The sequence below is a fragment of the Strongylocentrotus purpuratus genome, unplaced genomic scaffold (genome assembly GCF_000002235.5).
Source record: "Strongylocentrotus purpuratus isolate Spur 01 unplaced genomic scaffold, Spur_5.0 spur5_scaffold_3, whole genome shotgun sequence".
Lineage (NCBI taxonomy): Eukaryota > Metazoa > Echinodermata > Echinoidea > Camarodonta > Strongylocentrotidae > Strongylocentrotus > Strongylocentrotus purpuratus.
The window spans coordinates 5,127,838-5,150,946 of record NW_022145609.1 but is presented as its reverse complement, the minus strand read 5'-3'; the positions used below and the strand labels follow the sequence as shown (position 1 = coordinate 5,150,946).

Below are 23,109 nucleotides of genomic sequence, written 5' to 3'. Positions count from 1 at the left end.
GCGATTTATTGCACCGTTCTCGACTGTTAATCCTTGTCTGAATGACGTTCCCCCTCCCCCTTCCGCGCAAAGCGCGAAAGTTTATCGTTTCATTGAATTATTATAAAAAGAAGACGATTTGCCGTACCGTTCTCGACTGTTAATCCTTGTTTGAATTCAGTTTCTACCCCTCTTCGACGTTTCATTAAATTATGAGAAAAATCAGACGATTCAGTGTACTGTTCCCGACTCTTTGTCTGAATGAAGTTACCCCCTCACGCGCGAAGCGCGGAAGTTTTTACGTTTCATTAAATTATTAGAGAAAGAAGACGATTCGTTGTACCGTTTTCGACTCCTATTAAGCCCTAAGTTTCTGAATTCAGTTCCCCCTTTAGCGCGAAGCGCGGAAGCTTTGACTTTAAATTATTAGAAAAAGCAGACGATTCGTTGTACCGTTTTCGACTATTAATCCTTGTTTGAATTCAGTAACCCTCTTCCCGCGCGAAACGCGACAAGCTTAGACGTTTGATTTAATTATTATTGAAAGAAGACGATTCGTTGCACCGTTTTCGACTCTTCTTAGGCCTTTTCATCTGAATTCAGTTTCCCCCTCTCGCGCGAAGCGCGGAAGCTTAGACGTTTCCTTAAATTATTAGAAAAAGAAGACGATTGGCGTTGTACCGTTCTCGACTCGTCTAAATGAAATTTCCCCCTCCCATGCGAAGCGCGGAATTTTTGGCGTTTCATCAAAATATAGAGAAAGGAAGACGATTCGTCGTATCGTTGTTGACTCTTAATCCTTGTTTGATTTTGTTTACCTGAAAATGTGAACCTCTGACTTCTTTAGCTGATATTATAGGAAAGTGAAACTTCGAGAAAATACAAGTAATGTAGTTGTAGTCACTCTCGAAGTCGTCACAGCGGATAAAAAGTCACAATTCGTTAGGAAAAAAACTTGTCGGCCGACCGACAATATACATCTCACCGACTTCAAACATTGATATAGTACACGAGGATCGAGCAAGAATACCGACACAGCTGACCCGACACAGCAAAATATTTACCCGTGTCTTTCTTGCTCCCTCGACGAGACGACTCCACCCAACAACCCCCTCTCTCTTTTACTCCCACTTCTCCTCTATCAGGCTCTTACTCCCCTCTCTCTCCTCTATTTCATACCCTTTTTCTTTCGTTTCCTTTTTCTTCTTTTTTTTCCTTTTTTTTTTCTTTCTTTCTTTTTCTCTCTTTTTCTTTTTTTCCTTCTTTCTTCTCTTTTCTTTCCTTTCATTTCCTTTCTTTCCTTTCTTTTCCTTTCTTTCTTTTCTTTTCATTTTCTTTTTTTTCTTTTCTTTCCCTTTCCCTCTCTTTTTTCCCCTCCCCCTTTTCTCTTTTTTCCCGACGGCAGCGCAATTTGACCGACAATATCCTGACAGGTGGGGGGTGTCGCACCCCACACTTGCCCTTTGGAGACACCCCTGATGACATTGATAACAAAAATACGATTCTTCTTAAAGGAAACCTAAACCCAAAGAATAAGTGTAGGTATTCTGAAAAATGAGATGTATTCATGCCCTTTGATGTTCAATATTCCTTACGAAAATGTACAAGTTACATATAAATGAAGATATTCTGCGCATGATGTGATGGCTTTCAGCATAACATGGGCGCAGCCATTTTCTTGAAAATGTGACGTACCTGTTGAAGTTGTACATGTATCATGCACCAAGCTTTAGTTGGAAAGAATTTTTATTTCAATAACGAAGCCTTTACTTTTCGATGAACAAAAATAATAACTGAGATGATAGAAATAATATTAGGTGAAAAATAAATAACAGGGGCACAATTGTAACAAAATTAATTTATAAATACTACACTATAGCAGTTGACAAATCCATTTTATTTATGAGAAATCTTCACCCCGGAAGAGCACTAGCTTATTTATGCAATTTGCATTCTGGCAATTGTAGTACAAAGGATAATAGCAGGTGAATGAAATGCTTCATCACTACACACGTCTGGGAAAGAAGCATCCATAAATTGGAATGCATTTATTTGATAAACGACTTCGAATAGTACGTTACATTATCAAGAAAATGGCGATGCACATGTCGTGCTGAAAAACTGTACTTTATTTTTGCTTTATACCTCTATCATACACTTTGGTGGGGAATCTTGTAGATTTATGGGCAATAATTTAATAAATCTCTCAGAAAAAGTAGAATTATTACTTGGGGTTTGGTTTCCTTTAACATTATCTTATGGTTTGCTCAATAAAAAATTTATAAGGTGAATGTTTTAAATAATTTGAAATGCAAACAGTTTAATTTAGTTATTATGTAATTTCTAAAATTTAAAAGAGATCTAAAGGAGAACTTGAAATACAACGTAAACTTAGACTTTCATGTAAAAAAAAAGATATAACGACTGTTGCCTAAGCGATTTAAAACGAAAGTATAGGCCCAATTTGAAAAAGACACAAATATTTTTTTATTTTTTGGGAAATCTAGAATTGCGATTATTTCTTTCTTTTTTTAATTTGTCTCTCTCTCTTTTTTTCTTCTTGCGATTTATGTAATTTTTCTGTTTGGGTCTATCACTTCTTCTTTCACTACTACATGGATTCACTCAGACGTGTACGCAGGGGGGGGGGGGGGGTTAAGGGGTTAATATTGGTCGGCGCGATTTTCGAATTTCCGGGAAAAAAATTAGTGCTCCCCTCCCCAGGGGATCCAGGGGGCGAGCGGGCCTTGCCCCCCCCCCCCCACCCCCGAAAAGAGAGAGAGAGAGAGAGAGAGAGAGAGAGAGAGAGAGAGAGAGAAGGAAAAGAAGGGAAAGAGAAGGGGAAAGAAAGAAGAGAAAGAAAAAAAGAAAAGGGTGAAAAGAAGGTGAGAACAATTGCGGTTTCTTTTTTCTGTTTTCTTTTCAATTTCATTTTATTGTTCATATACAACACATTGATACATTCAGGTTCAGGTAATTTAGTGTAGACACAAAGGAAATGCATCAAATGAAGTTATATACTTGCCTTTGACTAGTTCACGACAAACCATTCACTTATAAAACATTTTAATTACTATCATAGTATAATACCACGTAATTGCTATTGGTGATTTGTGTACGACACATACGGAGGACTTAATATAGAATTATAAAGTCAAATTAAAAATATAAAAGTATTTGCATATACAGCAAACATTGACGGAGCACAGAGTGCAAAATGCTTGAATGTTTTCAAACAACCTTAACCAGGATATATCACATGTGTTTATTGAAAGTACCAGTATCTTTTCAGATCACGGAAATAAGGAGGAATAAGATATTTATAACTTTGGATATTCATTAGTTCATTTACCAGCTGCTGTTTTCACCTTGTACATACAGCAAGCAGATGGTTTTTAGTGGTGTATCGAACTCTGTTTAATGTATTTATTTAATGAATTCCGTTTTATTACAATGGTTATTGTTGAGTGGTTCAGTTTTATTGCATCAGTAGATCTGCATTATATTAACGCTTTACTTGAAAACCTGTATAAATAAGCGTAAATGATACTTAAATACAATATCATAAATAACAGGGACATTGGTTTCAGATCAAATACATGTGACGTGAAAATGATGATTATAGAAAGCATGTAAAATTATTTGTTGGAGAATGTAAATTTATGTAATACTGTAACACTCCATCCCATCACATGAAGCTTTCCTTCTTTCACATTTCTGCCCCCCCCCCCCCCTGTTAACGTTAATGTAGAGTACAGCCCTTGGCCTTAGGCCTAATTTAGGTCGTAACTGTTACTGTTTGAAAATCTAAAGTAGAATTAGACGGTTTTCACGGTTAGACCAAGTAATTGAGAAAAAAAAGTTTACCAGTCACTCAGACCGGGTCAAGCAATCTTCTAGATCCATTATTAGGGTCTAACGTTAGTAAATATAAGGAAGATGCAGGCGCAGATCCAGGGGGCGAGCGCCCCCCCCCCCCCCTCCTCCGCAAAAGAGAAAGAGAGAGAGAGAGAGAGAGAGAGAGAAGGAAAAGAAGAAAGAATGGAAAGGGAAAGAGGAGAGAAAGGGAAAGAAAGAAATAGGAAGAAAAGGGGGACGAAGGAGATCGGGGGGCGCGAAAGGGCCTTGCCTCCCCCAATCAAAAAAATTAGAGAGAAGGAAGGAAATGGAAAGAAAAAGGAAAAGAGGAGATAAAAGGAAGGAAAAGTGAGGAAGAAGAAAAGAAAAGAAGGGGGATATCAGTTGCAATTTTCCTGCCAACAATACAATGCTGAAATGACATAATTTTCCGAGATTTTTAGTATATTATACTTTTTTATGCGTTTGTTGTAAAATGACAAATTCCTAAATTTACAGCCAGGCAAGAAATATGCTTCTTGAGATGACTACATGTCAGGGCCTGCGGAACGGCGGGGATCGGGAGCCTCGAGCTTCCCCCACCCCCTCCCCCCCCCCCCCCCCCCCCCCCCCCCCCCCCCCCCACCCCCCACTTTATTTGAAAAAGTATAAATAGAAAGAAAGAGAGCAAGAAAGAAAACATTATTAATTGCCAGCAGTGTCACAACCAAATAAGTTATCAAAAAATGCTCATCTAATCGTAATTAAACGTCTAAAACCCCTGAGCTTCCGGGGGTCCGCACGCTGGACCTCACGTCAATCAGTGTCCTGCCGGTGTCACAAATAAGGTATAAAAATATGTTCATCAGACCGTAATCAAATCCCTAAAAACCCAGAGCTTCCGGGGGCTCCGCCCGCTTGACCTCACGCCAAGCAGTGGCCTGTCACAAATAAGGTATTGACATATATGCCTAAAACCCCTGAGCTTCCGGTGGCTCCGCACTCTCGACCCTACCAGGGGCCCTAAGGCAAGCCCCTGAATGCTTATCTGACCGTAAATTAATGCCTTAAACCCCTGAGTTTCTGGGGGCGGACAAGGTATCAAAATATGTTCCGCAGGCGCGTAGCCAGGGGGCGGTGGGGGAGGGGAAAAATTGCCCCTCCCTGCACCCCCCCCCCCCCATTACGTCAATGCTGGTCACCACTACTTACCAATATTTGGCTTGCATAATTTCAAATTTGCCCCCCCCCCCAAGAAATCCTGGATCCGCGCCTGGGTATACAAATATTTTCTTTCGTAATCCAAAAATTGCGATTCTTTCTTTCTCTCTTGAATTTTTCTCTTTTTCTTGTTTTGTTTTTTCTTTGTTTGAAAACTTGTTTCTGTTTTCTTGCGATTTATTTTTTTCTGTTCAGATCTATAACTTCTTCTAACATTAGTTCATGGATTCACTATGAGTTTGTTTTTTCCTGTTTCTTTCTTCCTTTATTTCTTTTTCACCTTTCATCATTTTGCCAAATTATCTTTTTGTCTCAGAACTGCAGCGTTGCTGCGGATGAAGGTGTGTTGCATTCAGTGTTTCTTATTGGTCGAAATGAATAGCCGTCGTCAAATTTTGTCTAGTCGCTAAGGTTTATTTTTGTTTGAATCATTATAAAATACTAAAAATGTGATGACAAATGCAACAGATGAAGGGCCTATTTTTGTTTTAGATATACTATTTGATTTACAGAATTCAATTTCGATCTATATTCATATTCATAATGAAAATAATGTAATTTTGACATTAATTGTATTCACAAGCAATTATTGAAGTCGTTTGAAATGAAGGCTATTGATCATAAGACGTCATTGATTAGATTGCGTAAAAAGAAAACCTACTTCGTCAGAGTGATCATATCTACGACTGAATAATAGAAATAATGGCCGTCCGGAGAATTTTAACATCCGATTTACTGAGGAAACTAGTTCAACCAGTTGTTTTTTCACCATGTAGATCCTTAGGAACGCTACCAGCAACTGAATGTATCCTTTATTTATAAACAAAGATCTCTGATGTAATAGCGGTTTTATAATACATTGTACCACATACTTATATTGTTGTCACGGTACGGTATCTGATCGCGCGCCGTATGTTGTGTGCTAAAAATAAAATCCCCTCATAGAGTAGATGCTGCGGTTTGCGGCATGGAATAGACCACAGAAAAAAATACATGCAAATCAATAATATGCGATTGAAACCTACCGTGGCTTCCCCGGTAGGTTCTGCTTTGCCGAAAACGTCTGTAGCAGATGCTCCGATCGGTACGGAGTATCCGTCAGCGTTGCTAGGCACATTCATGGGGCACTAGAGGGCGCTTTGGGCGCGTACGAAAATCTGAATGGCCTTGCTGCGGTGGGTCGGCAATAATCAGCCCAAAACTTGGATATGGGAGGGTGGAAGGATATATCTTTTTTATAATGTTATCTGGTCTTACCCTCAACCATCCTATGTTTAATCTATGTAGAAATAACATGCGAGTACGATAAGAGAAACATCGGGCCCATTACTGATGCAACTTTTAAAATATTAGCCTAGAAATGACCACCAAACGGAAAAAATTGACATTTTTTCCCGACAAATCTTCATAAAATCTGATTTATAAACAAGTCACATCTAGGTACACTAATACAAATACGATTTTCTGAAAATTCAGGTATTATTTTTTAAGTTTCTTTCAAGTATATTTCTGCGCATTGCAGCGCCAATGTTCTTCACTGCTTCAAAATCACCCCTGAAATTTTTTTTTGCAACGAATTTGTTACGAGGTCCGCGAGTGTTCCCCGTTCCTTGCGTGTTGAAAGTTTGGTAATACATAGTTTACATTGACTCGCGCACGAAAAAATGGTCGAAAACAAAATGTCAAATGAAGAAATAAACAAGCTTTTGTATAGTTATAAGAGTTCTATCGAGGTTTCTTTGTCGATTTAATTTATTATATAGTCTCAATTAGAATTCAGAATTATCTCACTGAAAAGTTAAGAAACCGACGATGTTCTCGATCGTAGTTATTTTCATTTTGGCAGCAGCCGATCTAGCGTTGTTTGGGCAAAAAGCTAGGCCGCTGCCTTCCCATCGCAAACCTTTCCGAGTCCCGCTAAAATGGCGCGCTGCGGAGCTCCGAAGCTGCGTTGGTATCGCTGCAAACTCTCTGCCGGCTAGCTCCCCACGACGGACCATTCGCGGTATGGCGAGAGTGTGTGTGTGAGTTACGATTTTGGATTCGAGAACGCACGTAATGCAACCGTGCGCGTCATATTCAGCTGTCGAAAGTCTACGACCAATTTTACATGTACGATTTTTAGTACAGATACTTGGTCAGTTTTCTTCTTATATCTTTGGTTTTACAACATTTAAAAATATAATTTCTTCAAATTTGCTCCTGACTCGGTTCAGACTAATTGTGTGATGTGTTTTCAAGTCAATTTTTTGAATATATTTTTTTGCATGAATTTGCCTAGCGTTGCCGGAAATCTACGACACCAGTCGGCGATGAAAATTCCAGCAGGTGCTAACTTTTAAGTTAAGAGATCGAGTCATGCCTAGATCAATATTGCAGCTCTCTTTGTCTGATTGGAGGTGAAATTTGATGTTGTTGTGGAAGTATGATGGCTGTGGTCTGTTTCCTATCGCAGAAATTTTGATTGTGCCACCTCGCCGCAGGGCTAGTTTCATGGGGAGGCCGCAAACCGAGTCGTAATTGCGTGCCTGCCTCGTGTGTATTGTCAATACACACATAACATGCAGGCTTGTGTACGATGGTATGTGTGCTGATGTGTGTACCCGCTATGACCTGCTAGTTTCTAGGAGTTTGTACCCCGTTCCTCCCTAGTTGGGATGATCTATTTAAGGAAAAGGTGAAATTGTTTAAAACTTGACAAAATTACCGTAACAACAGATAAACATGAGAGTTTGGGTTACCCGTAGTAATTTGGTACATGCTTTGATTGTGACGTTGCGCATAAAGCTTTGTGACGCAATGCGTGCCAGCCATGCCGCCCGCCGGGAAATGCATGGCCGCACTCAGGGCAACTCGAAGCATTTCGAAAGTGGACAATGCTGACCACGCGGTGGGTCAGTTAGGTTATTTGTGCCTTCTATTTAATGAGGAAGTATATGGACTCTACATTGAGGGTATTGCAGTATGCTGTGAGTATTTGCATAAAAATAAAATCGGCAGTTCCCGCGGATCGGCCGCAGACCGGAGCCTCTACTCTAGATCTAGAGCCTAGGCAAATTCATACCAAAAAAAATATTCACAAAATTGACTTGAAAACACATCAGACAATTAGTATGAACCACGTCAGCAGCTAATTTAAAGAAATTATCTTTTTAATTGTTGTAGAGAAAGACCGCCAAACTTCGGACACTTAAGACATAACGGGGGAAAACATTAAATTCTTTTTTAATTATTGAAAGACCAAATATACTATTATTGTGCAAATACTGTTTATGTTTGTCATGTAAAAGAAAATTAGCAAAGGAAATGGAAAACTAGAATTATTTAATTACCCGCCGAACCTTTTTTCATTCCAAACTTCGGACGTTCATGTGAATTCCAGACAACTCGCCACAAAGACAACCCGCCCCAAAACAACTCGCCACAATACCCTGGACAACTCGCCCATGGCGAATTGTCCAGGGTATTGTGGCGAGATGTCCAGGGTATTGTGGCGAGGCGAGTTGTCTGGACCCTGTTTATGTGTAGCGCACGTATAGCGCATAGCGCATGTATAGCGCGCCCGCTAAAGTGCGCATTCATCAGAGGTTTGGAAACCAGATCAAAAATTGTACGACGGGGGTTAATTTGACTGCGTTGATTTCATGAAAAAGAGTATTATTTTCTTGTTTTGGGTAGATTTAAGTGTGGTAAAACTATCAAAAAGGTGTATTTCACAACACTCACACAATATTTTGGTGCTAAAATCTTACGAAAACGCTACTTTTTCGTAGTCAAAATAACACTCAATGTTGCCTGTCCGAAGCGTGGAAGAGCGCCATCTTCCAGTAGGGGAGTCTGTTTATACCCCTAGCTCCGTGGTAATGGCCGCCATTAGAAAATTTTCACAATAGAGTTAAAAAGTATCTCATAAGCTCCCATAATTTTGGCAGAAACCACCTGAAATATGCCAAGGATTTGTTTGTAATCGATATATTGGAGGCTCTACACCTTAACTCCCCTGTTAACGAACTGTAAAAATCTAGGTAACCTGAAATCTGTCTCTGAATTCGATGTTTGTTGTGAGTTTTGCAGACGGCAACCTGCCCTAACTTTCTGTACTAACGATATACATGTAGGTTAGTGGTAGTATCAAATGCATGCAAGTTACATGTACCTGCCTGAGCTAGGCTCATATTTTGCGTTCGTGCCGTTGAAGTAATTTTGTCCGAAGTTTGGCAACGTCCGAAGTTTGGCAGTCTTACTCTACAACCAAAGAAATAAGAAAACTGACCAAGAAGTAATCGTACTAAAAATCGTGCCTCGCACACACACTCTCGCCATACCACGATTGGTCCATGGTGGGAAGCTAGCGGGCTGGGAGTTTGCCACGAGACCAATGCAGCTTCGGAGATACGCAGCGCGCAAATTTACCGGGACTCGATAGGTTAGCAGTGGGAAGGTAACAGGCTAGCTTTTTGCCAAAACAACGCTAGATTGGCTGCTGGCAAAATGAAAGTAACTACGATCGAGAACATCTTCGGTGTTCTTAACTTTTCAGTAAGATAATTCTGAATTCAAATTGAGACTATATAATAAATTAAACCAACAAACAAACCTTGGTAGATCTCTAATAACTATACAAAAGCTTGTTTATTTCTCCATTTGACATTTTGTTTTCTCCCATTTGTTCATGTGCGAGTCAAATAAGGCTGTGCACAACCGTGTAATGAGGTACACGAGTACACTCCCAGGCTTACAAGCGAATACTCGAATATTTTTTTTTTTTTAATAATTTTTTTTTTTTTTTTTTTTTTTGGCCACCACCATACCACGGGAGCAGTATCCCAGGTCCGTCTCCGAAAACTCATGCAATTTTACTTTGAGTTGCAGTTGAAGGCGCAGATTTAATAATAATAACAACAGTAAACAATGCTGTTTTAAAAACCAAAGATGGCAGAATAATCCATTTTCCTCCGAGTCCAAACAGAAATCCGGACATTTGGTCCCAGTCTCTGAGTGGTGAGTTTGAAAGTGATTGAGCTGACTGAGTGATTTACCGACGGCACCATGCCAGCGGCAGTCACTATTTTTTTTTTTTTTGCGGCCGAATATTCGAGTATGAGAAATCGTACTCGAGTAGTTGTCAACAGTGCGGGTACTCGAGCATTCGACTACTCGTCGCAGCCCTAGAGTCAATGCAACCTATGTAGACTATGACCTAACTTCCAACACGCAAGGAACAGGGAACACTCGCAGACCTTGTATCAAATTTGTTGCAACAAAAAAAAAATTGATTTTGAAGCAATGAAGAAAATAAGCGCTGCGATGCGCAGAAATAAACTTGAAAGAAACTTTAAAAATCACACCTGAATTTTCAGAAAATCGTATTTGTATTACTGTGCCTAGTTGTCATTTATTTATATCCCAGACTCTTGGCAGATTTGTCAGAAAAAAATGTCAATTTTTTCCGTTTTGTGGTCATTTCTAGGCTAATATTTAAAAATCGAGATTCAAACCTTTATTTCTTGTGATCCTGAAGGTGATACTCAAGAAATGAGGTGTCATATGAAAGAGCAGATTAATCTCCATATTTCCAAAGGGGTGTCATCTCGGAATTCTAAAAATATCTTGGTCAAAGCAGGGATTCAAATGTTGTTCCCATCCCAGCTCCGAAATTAGCCACTTTTTAGAAATGACTCCCAGACCGATAAGTAGTCCCAGTCGTAAGGAATATATCCATGCACTTATTTTTTAGCTAGGCCCATGGGATCACAAGTTATTACAGTTTGAATGTACCCTTCCCGTATTAGCTAAGTAGCGAGGCGTGAGCTCCGCTCAGCCCAAACCCATGGTGACCACGCGTAGAATCTGCACATGCATGCATTCGGACACACATGCGGTATCGCGTGTGTGTTTGTGAATTGCCATACGGACCCGCACACGGAAGACCATGGAGGTGGAGCGTGCGAACGCGTCCAAGTAGCGCATACAGCTACATGTATTAAAGCAACAGGAATGTGCTTGCATATTGCGCAATGCCGCTGTTTTGCTAAATTTAGCAAAACAAAATAACTCTGCATGTACGTCTTTTTCGTCGATTCTGACAAAAATTGAATGAATGTTGCTTAGATTTTGGGGGCTATATCTTTTGATAGAAACATCGGTGAGTCTTGAAATTTGAAATGTATTATATTTCAATTATCCAACCATAATGGTGAAAAATGATCCCAAAGGGAAAATTGAAAAATCGTTCAGACACCCTAGTCATGGTTTAGAGGGATGGGCTAGCATAGACATTGCATCAGCAGCATTATTGTATTTATGGATGGGAGGAGCTAGGAGATTGTTTTTTAGCCAAGATATGAAAATTGTATTTGAAATGATGTGAAATCCAAGCTTTCAGAATTTGTTCTCTTTTATATTTATATTCATATTTATGTGATGTAAAGTTGTAAACAAATGTAGAATCTAATGAGTAAAGGCTAACGTTTCAGATTCGTTGACCAATTTATTCTCAATCTCAGAGACTCAGGAAAGACTCAGCAAATTGATGTTAGTTAGAACTTTGCAAAGTATCACAAGTTCTTGTGAAAGATTTCCAAATTAAGTTTTACCGGTATATTTTTCATCAGTGTAATTTTTTGATTTCATATCTTTCCCCAATATTCCAAAGCATTTTTTTCTTCTATTTTCTAAACCCATTCCATTCTCTCATTGTACCTGTATGTCCGAAACATGATCTGTAAAATCTGTTAAAAATATTCCATCAAATTTCTTTTGAAGAAAATTCAATGTTTTGCACTACTTTGTGTAATATGGCTATTATTGGCATATATATATTTTTTAATTATTTGTACCACCCACAAAATTGCAACAATTATAGTTTCCTTAACTCCGCATGTTTCTTTTGATGATAGCTGTTGCAAGGTCAGATTCTAGTGATAAAAAAAGTGGAGGAAAGGTGGAGTTCAACTGGAAAGATGCCCTCAATCTGGAGAGCCAGCTGACAGAAGAAGAGATCATGGTTCGGGATCAGTTCAGAGTTTACTGCCAAGAGAAGCTCATGCCTAGGATCCTAATGGCAAATAGAAACGGAGGTAAATAGTTGTTTAGAACAGGATGATAGCAGGTCAAGGCACCAAATAGAGTCATATCCTGAGATTATGATTAGTTTTCATTATAGCCTCATGACCAAGAATTGCTTGTTACTATTCATTTAAAAATGGCAGGACCTTGAATTTCTAAAAAATGGAGTCGAGACTAAAGTGACTCAATTTTGGTTTAGAAGCCAATGATATGAAAGACTTTGAGAATGGTGCATGTTTTAAATGTTGATCGATCTTTTTATTTCAAATAAAAAATGTACAAGTCATTCTTAAGGTATAATTTGTAGAGCTTTAAAGATAAAGACCAGTTTTGGAAATGCCCCCTCTCAAAAAATGAAATGGAAGCTCTTATTACCAATCATTTGAAAGAATGTGTTTTGATACAAATTTTGCCGAGAAGCCGCCTCCTAATTGATGTATTTGGTAAATTAGTATATCTATCTGGACCGGATAGATATCGTGAACGTGTTGCGTAGTCCCATATACATCTTTCTGTGTACAGTGCTTGTAACTTTACCAAGACTTGGGCAAATTTCTTATCATTTTGATGATTCCAGAACCTTGCAGTACACACCAATACTTATATGCTAGATGATCAACCTTTTCTGATGGATTCTACAACGTTTCTTTCACAATGCAATCGCATGCCAGAACTGATCTTTATCTTTAAATATAAATTCTTTTTTCTTACCCTTTCAACCTTTGCAGTGTTTGACCGAGATATCTTCCATGAGCTTGGTGCTCTAGGAGTTCTTGGGCCAACCATCAAGGGCTACGGGTGTGCTGGGGTATCGTCTGTTGCTTATGGGTTACTTGCCAGGGAGATAGAGTATGTAGATAGCAGCTACAGGTCAGCTTTCAGCGTCCAGTCTTCGCTCGTTATGCATCCTATCAATGAGTATGGGACAGAGGCACAGAAAGAGAAATACCTACCAAGACTGGGTAAGGATGTATAGAGAGAGATAGAAAGAGAGCGTGGGAGAGAGAAAGATAAAGATATGTTTGAAGAGAGATGGAGGGGAAGAGAAAAAGAATGCAACATAGAGAGAAACACATGGAGAATATAAATACTGTCGGACATAGAGAGAGAGAGAGAGAGGGGGGGGGGGGGGGGGTAGTGAAGAAGAAGAAGAAAAAGAAGAGAGAGAGAGAGAGAGAGGGGGGGGGAGTCAGTGAGAGTGATAGACAGAGCAGGAGCATGCAGGGTCTGTAACAGGGCTGAACATTACTTTTCCTAAATAAAATAATCATGGAAATCTTGCTTCTTAATAACGAATTTGAGCAACCCATTTCAACTGCATAAAACAATTTGTTTCAATGGGAATGAACCTACCCTTGGAACAACATGGGTTACCAGTAATATAGCGCATACATGTAGCCTGTCATATTGGACTTCATCAAGAATGCACACTTTTTCAGGAAGCTCTCACAGCATTCACAGGACTTAACAACCTTATTCTTTGTCTCTTCTTCTCTACTATGCCATACAGCTTCTGGAGAGCTAATTGGAGCCTTTGGACTGACTGAACCCAACCATGGCAGTGACCCAGCAGGTATGGAGACCAAGGCAGTCTACAATCCGTCATCAAAGACATACACTCTTAATGGAGCCAAGTCATGGTATGTATCCATCCAGGGTAGTATTTCTTATTCTAGGGGGATGTGATCCAAAAGCTGAAAACGTGACATTGTGCTGCACATATGAATGAGAAATTGATACATTGTACATGATAAATCACTTTTACCCTACTATGAACATTTATGTTGATAAAATAGAAATGAATTATCTTAGCAGGGAGAGAATTTTTTTAGAGGCAAATATAAAGTAGACATAACAAATATTATGCATTTGAAATGATCTTAATTAAACCAAGCACTTTTGTATCTCGTTACTTAGGATCACCAATTCCCCGATCGCTGATGTGTTTGTGGTGTGGGGCAAGAACCACGAGGAAGGTGGCAAGATCAGAGGCTTCATCCTAGAGAAGGGAATGAAAGGTCTTTCTGCTCCTTACATCGATGGCAAGTTCTCCCTGCGTGCTTCGGCCACGGGACAGATTGTGATGGAAGATGTGGAGATCCCAGAAGAGAACATGCTGCCTAATGTCAAGGGCCTTGGGGTGAGTAGTCTTGACCTTTGACCCCTTACTCCTAGTTACGCTAATACACCAGTTTACGGTTATAACAGTGCGCATGCGCTGACATGGGTGCCATTTTAACTTGCGGGTAACTTGCGAGTAAACAAACCACTGACCTCTAGAGGTCAGTTTACACGTAAATTAAGACGCGCCCATGCAAATATGATGTGAGCGCACAGTGCAGGCAGTGATGCAACAATACATGCACATCTGAAAACATTGATGACACTGCCTGCGCTGTGCGCTCACATCATATTTGCATGGGCGCTATCTTATTTTACACGTAAACCACTGACCTCTAGAGGTCAATGGTTTGTTTACCCTTAAATTAAAATGTCGCCCATAACCGTAAACTGGTGTATTGTTATAAGTTACTGAAATCCTAGCATTTGATTGGCTGTGAGCAGATCTGTCATAGATCTGTGGCAGTTGTTATTAGTAACAAGTTTTTATGAAACAGGGCCCTGCTGAGGATGTTTGATACTGGAGCACTCGGAGCTCATGTTCAGTCCTGCTCGTGCATGCTAATTATTTTCATGATAATAACAACTGTTTTTTTATATGGTACCTTTATATTTACAATGTAAGTTATGTAACCGACCAAAGTGCTTTTAGTTTCGTTACCATGGTCACTGGATTCAGTTGCAATTCTGCACTGTACAGCGCTTAACCCTATTTAGCCCGGGGGGGGGGCTTTAGAAGCCCCCCCCCCCGACATTTTTCGCGATAATTTTTTAACGCAAGAAAATCTTGCACTGAAATTTTGTGACTTTTTTCTTTGAAGTCTTGCGCATCTTTTGAAAGAATTTTTTTGAAAATCGGACCTACCATTACAAAGTCACATGTCCTTTTGTCTTTGCATGTCAGCCCGAAAATCGCTCATTTTTGTGATTTGTGTACAAAACATACTGAATTCTCATCTTTCAAATAAAGAGATAAAACATTGGTTATTTGGTCTTGTTTATAGTTTAGGTGTTTATTTTGGGTTCAAAATAGTTGAATTATAGTTGGAAATTAAATAAAACAACAAAAACAATAAAATACATAAGTTAAAAAAACAAAGAAATACATAAGAAATTATCAAAACAATAGATAACATAAGGAATAACCCTGGTTATTCAATTTTTTGTGTTGTATTATTATTCCAAATGGTCTAACAAATATATGTAGTGAAAAAGAATGCTTAAATAAGAATAATGTCTGATTTATGTGCAAAAATGTGAATTCTATGACCTTATTTGCATAAATTACCATAAATATGCAAATGAGCGAATTTTTCAAAAAATTGAAATTACCATAGTATTCTATACACTTCACTTGACATGTATGCAAATTTTCGCGGCGATCGGTCGTTTCACGGCCAAGATCATAGGGGGGGGGGCCGTAGAAGCCCCCCCTCCCCGGGCTATGCAGTTTCAAAATAGCCCGGGCTAAATAGGGTTAAACCCCACTCCACTGAGGAACATTCTAGCTAATCCCATTTTCACAGGTTGTGATTTATTGAAAGACAAAGAGTTATGTGAACTACCTAACAAATTGAACGGGCTCTCTAGTTGTGGTAATGAGCCATCATCGAAAGTAAAGACATGCAGTCCTTTATTCATCATGATCCCTCATACTCCGATAGTGCACCTGAGAGCAATCGTAAGTTCACGCATTATTACAACTTTGTTCATATTTGCAGGGTCCGTTTGGTTGTCTGAACAATGCGAGGTACGGCATCGCATGGGGCACGTTGGGTGCTGCTGAGTTCTGCCTGGAGACAGCAAGACAGTACACACTGGACAGGTAAGTTTTTAAAAAATGTGTGTGTGTGTATTGGGCTTTTACAGACGTGTATGAATCGGATATGATTGTTTACGTCTGGGGACTGACCTTTAAACGTCACCATTCAAAAGACGTGACTCAGTTTCGAAACCTGCGTCCTCAGCTGAATCAGTTTGTAACTTCCATTGTTAGCTAGATTACAGGCGCATGCCACAACGCCTACCGTAGTCTGAATTTGGTGTGGTTTTTCCTCATCCTCTCCTATTTTGTTGAATGATGTTTCTATGAAATTTGTGTATTTTTTTCTGGTAGTTTTTATTCTTTAATTACTTGAACACATAAATATAATAGTCAATTTGAGGACAATCTGTATTTCTTTTTTTAATTTGAGTTTTATAATTTTTAAATTTTGTGTAGAATTTTTTTTTTTTTCAATTGACATAGATGTGTATGATTTGAAGGCTGTGAAATTAGGCAAGGTGGCAACTTGAGCACTTTTTAAGGCTGATTGGTCATGATATTGTTTCATTCCCTTGATAGAGTCTAACAATCAAATATCTACTTCATCCCTGGGCAACTCTTGTAGAATGCGTATATGATCATATAATAATAATAATAATAGCCTAATAGTCCACTCCAAATTTTATTAAACCAAAACTGAAATTCTTTTTGCCTAATTGATCGTGAGCCCGGCAGCCACTGAGCAGCGCCAGATCGAGTTGTGATTGATAAGGATTGATTGCAAGACAGGGTGCTGGAGTGACTTTTGTTTGACTATGATGTCATCTTGCCTTCCCAGGGTTCAGTTCGGCTCACCGTTGGCCAGGAATCAGTTGATGCAGAAAAAGATGGCTGACATGTTGACAGAGATCTCCCTTGGACTACAATCATGTATTCAGGTTGGAAGACTCAAGGATCAAGGAAAGTGAGTACAAAGTTTAGATGTAATTTTAGATCTTGCCTGATGACGAAATACATGTAGTTCATAAACAAATCTGGTTATGTATGGCTGATGGGATGACAGTCTAACAAGAGGCATTGACATGAAATGAATTAATTCAGGTCGCTTGGTATAATCCTTTTTTGAAATTTTCCTGACAATGTTTAAGAATAGGCTCATCAAAATGTCCAAAATCAGAGCTCATGCCTGATTTCACAGATTTTTTAAGGGTTTCTTCTTATTCAAAGGATGAATACCATAACAAATTTCTTAAAGAAGATAACTTTTCTTTTCTCTGTTCTCAAAACCCAATATGTGACACCAAGTAAACAAACAGCCATACTATTTGAACAGATAGGTACCTGTACCTGTTCTTTTTTGGGAAGTAAAAAACTAATTATTCCTTCTCCTAAAATAAATAATGTCTAGATTCTTGAGTTGGACTTTCCTCCTACAAGAAAGTGATTTAACCTGATTCATGCAAACAGTCTAAAGAAACTTCCAGCAATGATTATTACTATGCTTTACAGTCCTCAGATTTCTTTCATTTAACCCACTGCCGACACAAATCAGGCAGTTCCTGTATGTAGCTTCTGGGGATGAGATAATTATGTTGACATTGACATTAAATGCTGTATTTTGCCGTTTCTTTCTTTAATTGTTGGCAATTGTTTACAGAACAAGAAGGACTAATCAATCATGCTGATATTGTAGAAATACTACTGACAACATTTAATATACAGTCAAACCTGTCTTTAGCGACTGCCCAAGGGAAACACAAAAAGTGGTCTTTGTAGACAGGTTCCTTTGGTACATGTTTCAATGAGACACCATTTTCAAGGGAAACAAAGAATGTGGTCGTTGTAGACAGGTGGTCGCTAAAGCAGGTTTGACTGTAGTTTTGTACTTCTTGAGCTGTCATTTTCTAATTCAGTCACATTCACCTTGTAATTTTTCAGATGGGGAAACAAAGTTTTTCATTTGATGGTGCAGCTTTCTGGAATACTTTACCTATTTTTTTTTAAATGCGCCATCAAATTCTTCATTTACTCTTTTATTTTGGCGCTATAATAATTTAAATCAATGAACTGGTCCATTGTATTGTTTTTGTTTCTTTTCTTTTGTTTGAAAATGTTGTAACTTAATTCATTTTGTTTCGATTTGGATTGTTTGTTTTCATTATGTTTGTTAATTTTGTATTTATGTTGTAGGGCCTCCACGGAAAACAGTATTTAACTACTGATGGAGCCACCCTACTAAAAAAAGACTAATAAATAAAATAATAAATAAATAAATAAATAAATTTTGTTTTTCATCAGAGCTACACCAGATATGATCTCCCTGATCAAGAGGAACTCTTGTGGTAAATCCCTGGACATCGCCAGGGTAGCTAGAGACATGCTCGGTGGTAACGGCATCTGTGATGAGTATCATGTCATCAGACATGTCATGAATCTAGAGGCTGTCAATACGTATGAAGGTAAGAAATCTGTATATTCTAGCTTGCTCTCCAGAGCAAACCGTGCATGATTTTGAAGTCTTCTAGTATCAAAAGCCACCTACTGTGCCACCTTGAGAAATCCTAACCCTAACCTAAAGTGTGTGGAGAGAATAAGAATAAGGTATACATTTGTAATTACACATTCTATCCAATATGATGCTAATTTAGACTTAAGATAAGAACAAGGTGTGGTTGTTGTATCATTGAATGCCGAGCAAGACATGATTTGACAGTGAACCCATTTGAAATGAAAGTGGAACAACTTATAATACAAATTTATTCAATTCATAGATGATTTGTTTTGATTTCATAGTGATGCTTTCAACTTATACATCTTTTTTTCTCAGATGTCAAATGCAGGGTATAAACATTGATTGATTGTAATGGCTGGCTAGCATCTGACATGCTCTAGGCTTATAAGGAATATCTAGTTCTTATAAGATGTATACTGGTTAATTTCAATGGGTTTGTGAACTGTTCTACAGCAAGTAGGTGATCCTCCAAGCACACTTAACTTACAAGTACTTGGCATCCTAGTTTTTATTCCATCGTATTCATATCACATTCTATAAGTGTAGATGATGCCCCACACCAATGGCATCAGATCGTTTGCATATGCGATATATTAACTTGATAATTGTTGCATCTTTTGCAGGCACACATGACATCCATGCGCTTATCCTTGGTCGAGCTATCACAGGACTCCAGTCGTTCACAGCTACAGGCTAGAAGACAAGACCATAGTAGATGATGGACTTACCCTTAAGCTTTAACCAAAAAGCTCTGACAATGTTATTGATGTGATCCAGCTGTGGAGAGGGGCAGGGGTTGTGATCTTGTCCTGTCTTCCCTTCCCCTAGCCCGGGCTTGCATGGACTGTAATTCTAAGAAGTAGTTGTTTCGTGGTGTTCCTGCACTTTGTGTGACATTTGCTAACTATCTTCCTCATGTTATTTCTAGAGAAAGTCTTAGATATCTATCATAATTACCAACAGGATGTACTAAAGCTGTCCGTTAAAAAGTCCTTTGATATTCTGGTATTGTCACTTTTTTCTTTCTTTTTGCACCATATTCTGTGAAATTTAATTCTTTTTTTTGCATTTTAGGACTCAGATTCAATACGTGAAAAAATGAAAACCCCCTCCCCTCCCCAAATTTTCTTACTGTAGTGAGAGTATGCTGTATCAAAATATAAACATGGGTGTCAACAGTATTTGCCTACTTAGACCATTTTTAAAAAATGTTTGAAAAATATGTGTGAATTTACATGTACATGTACCTGTATATTAAAATACACAATGCCTGTGTATGTTTTGTAGTTGTGTCTGAAATATTGCTATAGACTTAATTTCCTTTTACAAGTTTTGAGTTGAATTGATTTATATATGCATCTGTATCATATTTTTTTTTACTTAATATAATACTTAAATACTTACATATTTAAATTACATTAATGAATTCCTAAATGTAACCCCTTACCAAATACACATTAGTGTACAGATACATGTAGAAGGGACAACTTATTACAAATAAGGGGTCAATCGATGTCATGTTTATGAGCTTACATCAAGTGTTGACATAAAACTATTTTTCTCAATTGATTCATTATCTCTTTGCTTACAAGTGCATGCACTAATTATTGTTTTAATTTATGTCCTTGAATATGTGGAAATAAGGTTAAGTAGTTGCAAATCAATCATATGCCAACATGAAAGTTATAATTTGTAGAGGCCTTGGTGAAAATCATGTCACTTTAGTAAGTGCATTATTTAGCAATTAAAAAAATTAAAACTCTCTGGCACATTTTACATTCAAGTTTTTGTTGATATGCCAATAGCATGGTCATGTTTAATGTTGGGTATGTTTCTTTTGTTTCAACTGATACTAGCATGATTTTAATGTGTTTATTTTTCCACAAAACGTTTGTTTTCTTGAGATAACTTGTATTTTTCCCTATTTCCATGTGTTATGCCATTATGAATGTCATGTGTGACAAGTTGACGAGAAGCAGAATGGCGCAAAATCCTTCTTCATATTTGATGGGGATATAGACGTTGAAAGAAGAATTATGTCAACAATTACAAAGTGTATATTTTTATTTGAACATGTATAAATGGTGTGAGTAAATAAAAGCATTTGAAAGCAGAAACATGGCCTGTTACTGAATTTATTATTTTAATTTTGTTGTTGTAGATTCCTCTTGGAGTATGCATGGAATAGAAACTATGGATGTGCTAGGTCACCTAGGTGTAAAAAAATGTAAATTTTGATTGATAAATGTCTCTTTAAGTGGCAAATCATCTTAAGCTGAAATGTTCTACATCAAGATGTTGAACACAATAGATTTTATTTGTAAATAAATATTGAGTCAAACTAATGCTTTAAACTGAATATCTCAGTATTTTACAAGTATTTTTCTGGCAACATAAAACTCACCAAATTAAAATCTGCGCCCTTCTAATTTTGCATTGAGCAAAGCTCATCTTGTTAATACAGTATGTGGGGTTTTAACTTTTTAACTTATTACTGATCAAAAGTGGTAAATGTTGTTCATTTACACCTAGTACATGTACATGTGAATGTATGTTTGGAATTTGCCCACACTTATTACTGTTCACAATGGGAAAATACACACATGTGAAAACAAAGCCATAATGACACTGTATGACTGAAAGTCTGGCACGTCACACTACGCATTGCACAGAGTCAAAGACACAAACATTTTAATTCAAATTGAAATAGTATTTATTCATGTTATACTCTCATCAGCACAACATCATTTATTCTTTACATTTCATCCAAATAAACTGTACATTCCTCCAATCTGATTGCAAAGTAACCTCTTTTTAATTCACTCGATAAAATTCTCAACATAAAAAGGAAAGAAATGCATCAAAAACACTTTCTTGTATTTCATAGAAACCTTCTTTTCCCTTCATATATAAACAACTTCTCTAGTCTTAAACTACACTGAGAGGTACCTGAGTATATTCTAGATACATACACAGTACTCTTATTCATTGGACAATCTAAATCCATGTTTAAAAACATCCATCTCTAAATAACTTTGTTCGTATATCTCTTTTCTTCTGTATGGACAACAGTGAAGTACATCAACACATACACATCAAAATAAGTCAATTCATTTTGCACATTAAAAAAGAAAAATTATTTCAAAATATCTTGCAAAGCTTATTCAGTACTATGCTTAGGTGGGGAGCATAGTGATACAGATATTGTTGTATTGCATGTGAATTATTCATTACTACTTAATAGAATACAAAGTCATTGAAAGCATTTATCACAAAGTTTCAGTTTTTTCAAAATTTTCTATGGAAGCAACTCAAAAACCAACAACAAAATGACAAATTGAAGTGAATTAAAAAGGCATATCAAAACATAGCATTAATGTGTAAAATGGACATACATGTAAAGAACTAAAGAATGTTGTCCAACCAATGATGAAGTTATGCATTCATTAATTCAGTCTTCATGCAAACAGGATGCAGATGATTGTGAATAAAAGAACTTTAAAAATATTAAATTTGACATGAATTAGTTCATTCAGAATGTTAGCAGGTGCAAGTTTTACCACCACCTATCAAAGCAAAAATATTGATAGCGACATTGAATATTACATTTCTGCATCCTCTTGCATAAAAGCTCGTGTTTAAACGCAACTAAACAAAATAAACGCAACTTGACTATCAACTAATCTGCAACGGCATATTTTCAACTTGCATATAAGTTTTGGAGTTGCATTTACACACAACTTTTTATGCCAGAAAGAATTGGTAACTTTTTCCGATCATTGATATTTTATCTTAATATTTTAGTAAAATGCATCTTATGAGAATAGAATTGCCTTTTATTTCATTAGATGAAGTGGAAAAATTCATTAAAAAATTAAAAGAGAAAACACTACAAGTATATAAAAAAAGAAGGAAAAAAATATGCGATTCTATCTCAATTGTTAATGTCATTCTAAAATCTAAATCACAATGGCACATAGTTGATTTTGTTCAGTTTAACAGTACTGCAAGTTACAATACATCTCTATCAGTTTCACTCCTCCGACCTCGTACTACAAACTCATAGGATCCTACAGCAAAAAACTCAGTCAATTTTTCGATTGTCCAGTCATGTTTCTTTTCCCCAAAAATCGATCCCTCAAATTGCTCTATGAGAATCTGTACTTCTAACCGATGATTTAATAAAAAGAAATGCTTTGCATAACACATTGTATATTAAACTTAATATTGCTTTCCTTTTTTTTTTCCAAATCGAATTCCAGAATAAAATATCACATAAAAAAATATAACTGTCTGTTGACCTTAACACAACCATGCATTTCCTCTTTGGAAGAATATGAAATAATCCTCAACATCAGCTGAGGAAAAAGAAGAATAAGTAGTAGTACTACATCAAAGCAAATTTGCAAACACTGACCTCACAAATTCTCAACGTACAGATCCACTTTTTTTTTTCAACTTCAATTTATATTCTTTCAATTATTTATTTGATATACATACAAAGGAAACCCAATCAAATTTATAATTATAATTGTAATTATATCACTTTTCAGTGAATATATCGTATGTTCAGAGCCAGAAGGGTGTTAACTCTGTGTTACAGTAT

At 37.4% G+C, this 23,109-nt stretch overlaps 1 protein-coding gene across 1 annotated transcript; it reads left to right on the top strand.

Moving 5' to 3' along the window:
- The first annotated feature begins 5,659 nt into the window (after window positions 1-5,659).
- LOC115928713 (glutaryl-CoA dehydrogenase, mitochondrial-like) lies at window positions 5,660-19,704 on the top strand. Its single transcript, XM_030996535.1, has 9 exons — window positions 5,660-5,842; window positions 11,937-12,116; window positions 12,834-13,067; window positions 13,616-13,745; window positions 14,023-14,245; window positions 15,948-16,051; window positions 16,830-16,955; window positions 18,290-18,450; window positions 19,127-19,704. The coding sequence occupies exons 1-9, from the start codon at window positions 5,740-5,742 to the stop codon at window positions 19,198-19,200; spliced, it is 1,335 nt and encodes a 444-aa protein (XP_030852395.1). The 5' UTR covers window positions 5,660-5,739; the 3' UTR covers window positions 19,201-19,704.
- The last annotated feature ends 3,405 nt before the right edge of the window (window positions 19,705-23,109 follow it).